General features: G+C 42.7%; 1 protein-coding gene across 1 annotated transcript; it reads left to right on the forward strand.

The window, feature by feature from the left end:
• Nucleotides 1–963: 963 nt before the first annotated feature.
• irx2a (iroquois homeobox 2a) lies at nucleotides 964–7,103 on the forward strand. The gene is made up of 3 exons (XM_023430721.2): nucleotides 964–1,489; nucleotides 2,836–3,241; nucleotides 4,091–7,103. Exons 1-3 carry the CDS (start codon nucleotides 1,250–1,252, stop codon nucleotides 5,032–5,034), a joined length of 1,590 nt encoding a protein of 529 aa, XP_023286489.1. The 5' UTR covers nucleotides 964–1,249; the 3' UTR covers nucleotides 5,035–7,103.
• The last annotated feature ends 294 nt before the right edge of the window (nucleotides 7,104–7,397 follow it).

A 7,397-nucleotide genomic window follows, 5' to 3' on the forward strand; every position in this document is an offset into this window, starting at 1 on the left:
GCTTGTGGCGTCTGCACAGAGGCGACACTGCCCCCTCATAAAGCGACACTCACCCGCCGCCAACAGCTTTATTATTGCTGATGAATGTAATTGTAATAATAAGGGATGAGCGTGTTTTAAGATTCGCTAAGTGGTGGAAATGAAGGAGCCGGGGACGCCTCCCGCAGGCCAGAGCGCGCACTGCCAGAGGAGCGCGCACACTTATCGGTGCTCGCATACTTCCATGGATGTGTCGGCGTTTTAATAGCCGGACTGACAAAATAACCAGCTGCAAGTGGAGAGCACTGGTCATTTTATACCCCCCCCCCTCCTCTTTCTCTCCCCTCTGCTCTTGCACAGTTGTTAAGTGTTAAGTGCAAGTTCTGATCAAATAGACTAGACGCTTTGTGCCACAATCGACCTGACAATTGAACAGTTCAACAATTCGAATAAATAACCCCACGGCACATTAACAACTGAGCGAGACAGGTGAGGTAATCTCCCATACTTCTCTCTCCCTCCCTGACAGCCAGTGTATGTTCAGTCCTGAAAAGCCATCTTAACAACTACATGTGTCCACTTTTTGAGATTTTAACCGTAACTGAAACAATGGAAATGAAAAGAAACTTTTAAAAATGACCGGAATTTAATTTCTGACACACCTGCGTGGTGAATTCCCCCTGAAACAAATGATAAATACATCAGACAGCAGCTGTGGACCAGTTCATTTGCAATGGCAACAATTGCATTCAGCTGGAAGATTGATCTGATTTTAATGAACAAAAAGTTTTTTTTGAATTCCACAATAAACCAAAGGAATCTATAGACCCCACTTTTTGCAGTGTGGAGTCTTGGTTTTGTTCCGAGGCTCCATTTCTATGAGGCAGAAAGGGGGCGGGGATGGGATATTCAGATGAGCCGGAGTGACAGCTCTAGTTTCCCCCAATGCTCTGTGTGTCTGAAACTCCACTGGCTCCTTCCCTGCTAACTCCTCACTTCATAGTGCTGCGTACTAAAAACATCGGACGCTAGGGGATCAAGACGCATGCCACATTGCCTCTATGTGGGCACTTTAACAGATCTTTCGGGGGGTTTTTTTCCCAGTAAGGGGGCTGTGGAGGGAGGACTTTTTATTTTCATTGTCTGATGACTGTTTGCACGGCTGGTTATTGAGTTGATTGTTTATTATTTTGGCTGTTGTTGCCCACCGCCCTGCGCGTTTTTTTTTTCCTCCCTTTTTGGAATCGGCGACCTAAAGCCGCGCTCACCAATGTCCTATCCTCAGGGTTACCTCTACCAGCCCCCGGGCTCTCTGGCTCTTTATTCGTGTCCGGCTTACGGGGCCTCGGCTCTGGCTGCCCCGCGGAATGAAGACTTGGCGAGGTCGTCCTCTGGCTCAGCCTTCAGCCCTTACCCTGGATCGGCTGCTTTCTCCGCCTCGGCCGGTGCAGGCTTCTCCAGTCCACTGTCATACTCCACGGATCCAACCACGGGATTCCCATCCTACATGGTAAAAAGAAAAAAAAAAAAATATATATATATATATTTATATATTTCACATGTTCCTGTAAGATCCTGTGTAATCGTTTTCCAAAGCAGGCGAATGTGTCGGTGTGATAAAGTCTTTAAATGCGCAAAATGTTTAGCAGCCTTTCACAGGCACAGAGCTCCAGTGAATCGGTTCGGCTTTACAATGTTTTTGTTATGACTGACTAATCACTAGGTGAAGTGCTTGCGGAACTTTTCTATCGGGTGCTACACGTTCATATCCATTGGCCTACCGGTTGGGTCCTTACTTTAAAATCCTTGACCCCTTTGGCTTAAATGGGATTTTTTTTTTGAAGCATGAGCTGCAAATTGTAAATGGCTTGACCAGCGCTTAACACTGGCTGCGCAGTTAATTATGTCAAACTGAACACCACCTCAGATTTTTTTTTTTTTTTTTTTTTGAACACTAAGCAGTGAATGCATGTGTCATAGAAGTGACATAACGCAAGCTGTAACTCTTTCTTCTTCTGCGGTCATTAAAATCACCAGGGGATGAAGTCGCTGACTTTACTCTGAGCTGAATAAACGGAATTTTAACATGAAAAGCATGAGTCGCATCGCTAATGTCACAGGGCACTTCAAGCGTTTTAAGAAAGGTGCATATCAAGTGATTTGCTAATGGGATTTGTAATGCTGCAAAGAGGAGATATGTTAACACATTGGGGCTGCCACAACAAAACAAAAAAGCAGCCGCTGGAAGGAAATGAGGAAGTTAATAGGTGATTACAGAAAATTGAAATTTCCTTTTTATTATCTTAACGGCTGTATTGACGGGAGCTCAGTTATTAGTTAATCCGATAATGATCTTAACCATTAGTTAACCATTAGTTCATGCCATTCTGCGGCCTGCTTTTACGCACCGTGCATTTACCACTCCTGCTCACAATGACACACATTTATTGCAAGCTTTTGGATTGACTAATGATCCAATTAAAATATATAAGTTTATTTTATTTTCAGGCTTGAACTGAGAGTGGTGGATTTATTTTATTTAGATAATATTAGAAAACAGAAAGCGAGGATCAAATCTGCCAGTGCATTTACACCACTCTCCTGCTCTTTTCATCCATTCCGACAGGTTTGGAAAACCAACTGACTTCACTGTAGCAGGATATTTACTGATTGTGTTCTCAGTGTAAAAATATTTATAATATTATGTATTGAGTAAGAACACTTTGAAAGTGAAACTATACGAAGTCGCTTTGTATATAATTCACTTTTTAAAAACAATATGAAGGGAGAATATAATTTTAAAACACAGCACACAGCAGACTTGACTTTTTTTTTTTTTTTCCAACTTAATTCCAGAGCTCTCCATATGACGCACACACGACGGGCATGGCGGGGGCATTAAGTTACCACCCATACGGGAGTCCTGGATACCCCTACCAACTCAACGACCCGGCTTACCGCAAAAACGCCACAAGGGACGCCACGGCCACCCTGAAGGCCTGGCTGCAGGAGCACAGGAAGAACCCGTACCCGACGAAAGGGGAAAAGATCATGCTGGCTATTATCACCAAGATGACCCTGACGCAGGTCTCTACGTGGTTCGCCAACGCCAGGAGGAGGCTCAAGAAGGAGAACAAGATGACCTGGGCGCCCAGGAATAAGAGCGAGGACGAGGACGAGGAGGACGGGGACGGAGAGAGGAAAGAGGTGGAGCGCTCTGAGAAGACCCTGGATAACAGCGAGGCTTCAGCGGAGGATGAAGGTGGGGTATAATCTGACGACCGAGCCAATGATCCATTTAACAATTCAGGGTAGGATGGGGGGTAAAAAGGGAGGGGAGGGGTGGATGCCCCTTTTATTTACTGCTCAAGCTATTTAGTCCAATAATTTCCTAGCGAAATATATCAAAGAAATGAAATGATAAAATAATTCATTGTAATACAAATAATCTGGCTTCGTGTATTGTTTTAGTAAACACTGATTGATATATATATATAATTTATTTTTTATTTTAATGAAAACGAGGTTCTGTGACCCAACACTATAAAACTACTAAATGACCTGCTGAGATGAACATTTCATTTTCTTTAACATGATTAATGGCAGGTCACTGGCAAAGTAGACACACAGCACAGCAGTCAGACTGTGAATGTTATTCTTTTCATGTCTGTTTTTGAATAACTATGTAAAAAAGAGGGACATCATTGTTGTTATTAAAATTAAAAAAAAGGCTTCTAATCGTAGCCATTTAAACTGATATAAATAATGAATGTCTGACTTATTCAAACCTGACTGGTGGTAAACAGTAGGGATTATTCTGAATACACATGGACATGAAATTTTACTTTGACGACAAGATAAGTTTTCAGATTCTTTATATATTTATGTTAAAATTTTCAACTCATCTGTTTGCTTTTATTTTACTTATTTTTTAATATTATTATATTTACATATGACCTATGTGTTTACTTTTTACTGGTCGATTGTCTTTCTTTTGTCCTTGTTTTCCTTCCTACATATCATTGGATCCATAAGTTTTTCTGTAACTATTTATTTCTAATTAATTCGTTAATTAATTAATTAATTTATCTCTTCTCTCCTCCTGTCTTAGGTATCAGCCTCCACGTCGACACTCTGACGGACCACTCCTGCTCCGCAGAGTCTGACGGGGAGAAGGTCTGCTGTCGTGTGGGCGAGCTGGGCTCCGACCGAGCCGGCGACAAATGCGACGAGGACGGCGACGACGACGACCAGAACCTCGACCCGCGGGTTCAGCTCTCGCCCAAACCCGTCACATCGTCGCCTCTAACGGGAGTAGAAGCGCCAGTCCTCAGTCATCACCAACAACAACAACAACAACAACAACAACAACAACAACACCATCATAACCACCACCACCACCACCTCCATCATCTCCACCATCTCCACAGCCAGCGCGAGGATTTGGCCCGGAGCCTCGTCAATAGCAACAATATTAACACCAATAAGTCGTCTTCATGCCTAGATAGCAGGCCCTCGTCGGGGGCGCCTCAGACCCCGACAGCTAAGCCCAAATTGTGGTCGCTGGCGGAGATTGCTACCTCGGACCAAAAGCAGCAACATCAGCAACAGCAACTGGGGCAGCCCGGGCAACCAAATTGCCCCTCCTCCAGCGGTGGCCTCCTCACTCCCCCCACCACCTCCCCGGCTGCCAGTTCCCCCTCCCTCTACCCGGCCCCCTCCATCCTTGGAAGACCTATTTATTACACTTCTCCCTTTTATAGCAATTACACAAACTATGGCAACTTCAGCCCCCTGCAGGGCCAAGGGATCCTGCGGTATACTAATTCATCCGGAGTGAGTCTGGCTGCTGCCGCCGCCGCCGCCGCCGCCGCTGCTGCAGCAAGCGAGGGTCTGAGCTCCTCTCACCAGGCTCTGGAGGCGAGCACAAACCCCAAACACAGGCCAGACTCCCCCCTCGTTAAAAATAACCCAAACCAGATTGTTGTTGTCGAGCAGCAGCAGCAACAACAGCATTTCAGACCCGCAAATTTAGAAGCAAAGAAAGGTACGTAATAACATGACGCGGTACATTGTTACAAAAAACAAAACAAAAAAAAAACAAAACAAAAAAACGATCACCATGTTGAAAACTTATTTAATCTAGTGTTGAATCTTGGGATTGTATTTTTCTTAAACAGGGGAAATCTCACCGCGGTGGAAGTGAAATGAATGAGTTCACTTATTTCCAATGCAAATCAACTGGTTTTTCTTTGTGTCACTTCCATATGTCATTGTAGTGGCACCATGGGGATGATTGGCCTGTTTCTGCTTTGCCCCAAAGAAAATTAAACCAGTGTTGTATGAGAAACACGTGGCCTCTTCTGACACCACTGGCAGATTTTCACTTGTTTTAAGATAAATATGATTTTAGGACTGAATATAAGAGTAAATGACTTATTAAGATGGACATTTCTGCAGCGCCGTTTAAGCGAATGAACGTGTACTGTGGCCTATAATTCGCCTTCATTGCAGTTAATTTTCTGGAAAAATCTATTTATAATTGTCCTCCATTTTTTTTTTGAAATCATATGCATTTTTTGGTCTTTCTGAATCCCATAGAATCATTAACAAGGAGGCCACGAGCTTTGCAACAAGCTGGCATTAGAAACCAGTGGGGATATAATAAGAAAAGCAGCATTGCAAACAAATGTGCAAGAGGACACCTACAGATATAGACATTAAAATAAGCCCATGAAGGACAGGGCCTCAAATCGGCCACGTGCACAGGCATGCGCGTGCACTCACACTATAGAGGCAGCCTGTGAATCCACTGAGCAGAGAAATGTTGCCATAGCTTTGAGCAGGAATCCTATTTTTAATGTTTCCTCTGATGTGTGTGTGCGTGTGTGTATGTGTGTGTGTGTGTGTGTGTGTGTGTGTGTGTGTGTGTGCACAGTCGGCCCCCAAACCTTATCTTTCAGCTTAGGATAATTATAATTACACTGGGTCAGCCAAAAGCAAACAAATCAGTTAGCCTGCTCTGCGCATTCATGGTGCAACTTTACATCTTCAAATGTCACTTATGGGTGATGGTGGTGGTGGTTACTCTGCTTGCACACATTCAAAGCTTTGCCTGCACGCCGCTGGATCAGACGTGTTCCTGGCAATTAGGTAGTGGGGATTTTTTTTTTTTAATAAGCACTTGTAGTAATCGAGTTGTTTTTTTTTTTTTTTTTGTTCAAACTTAGTGTTTTCAGCAGAGTTGGGATTTTGTTTTTATTTCCATGGTCTGCAGGTAGGTGTCACAATTGCTTTGACTATAAAGCCAGAAATGACACCACCTTTTAGCCTCATGTTTTAACCCCCATAACCTTTAACTCCAAAACCGGATCTAGTGCCACCATGTAGTCGGAGTGATCGCTGCTATACCGCCTCCTCAGGCTCCACACAGGCTGAGCCACTCTATAGCACACACACACACGCACACGCACACACACGCACACGCACACACAACACACACACGTTTGTCACATTGTTATTGTATTATTTCAGCTGTTTTGTTTTCATGCAATAATTTCATATGCTGGTTTGAAAAAAAAAAAGATCTCCCATTATATGTGATTTACATGTTATTTCTCAGGTTCCTATAGTTTGCTTATTTGCCACGGTATATTATTTGAGACTATATTTAACGTGTGGAAAACATAATTTGGCCTTTCTGTGAAACCATGCTTGTATAAGAGGAGGTGTCTTGGGACGCAAGGCGGACGGAACTGAAGTGAACTTGAGGACTTCAAAGTGGAATAGCCTACATTTGATATTTATTTTTTTAAATGATGGCGAAATGATGCCTATAATTTATGCAAGTTGTATTGCAAAAATGGGAAACTGACATCGTCTGTTTGTTTTGTAAATATATATATATATACATATATATATATATAAATATATATTATGGACGGTTTTTATTTGAGACGCATTTGGGAAAAAGCTACACAATCTTGTTATCAGGAGTACTTTTACTAATTTATATCTTTGAATGTAAATAAAATAAAACGCGCTGGTATAGCTGTACTGGCGGGGTATGATATCCATTATTCAAAGGAGAAAATATTAAACTGTTTTCCCAACTATTACATAAATCTTGGGGCGTCATTCTTTTATTCATAACAGACCTGTGTTTAATACTGAGGCATTTTTTATCCACTCTGCTCATTGTTCTTTCATTTTGTCAGTCAAACCCAGATGGGAAATGCTTGATGAATCTCGCTTTTCATAAACATTACGAGTTTTCACAGATTGCACAATCCATTCTTTCTAAATGGACCATCATTTTCTTTTAGGGCCTCATTCTGGTCAGGGAATCTCCCTCGGCCACATATTCACGACCTTGATTGGGATAAACGACATACTTATTTCATTTTTCTCCCCCCCCC

The sequence above is a fragment of the Seriola lalandi genome, unplaced genomic scaffold, assembly GCF_002814215.2.
Source record: "Seriola lalandi dorsalis isolate HSWRI2012SDOR001 ecotype SW California unplaced genomic scaffold, Sedor1 jcf7180002054910, whole genome shotgun sequence".
In the NCBI taxonomy this organism is placed as follows: domain Eukaryota; kingdom Metazoa; phylum Chordata; class Actinopteri; order Carangiformes; family Carangidae; genus Seriola; species Seriola lalandi.

Coding starts and splice junctions, on each gene's coding strand:
- irx2a (XM_023430721.2), top strand. CDS start 1,250: ATGTCCTATCCTCAGGGTTACCTCTACCAGCCCCCGGGCTCTCTGGCT. Junction 1,490..2,835: donor CGGGATTCCCATCCTACATG/GTAAAAAGAAAA, acceptor ACTTAATTCCAG/AGCTCTCCATATGACGCACA. Junction 3,242..4,090: donor GGCTTCAGCGGAGGATGAAG/GTGGGGTATAAT, acceptor CTCCTGTCTTAG/GTATCAGCCTCCACGTCGAC.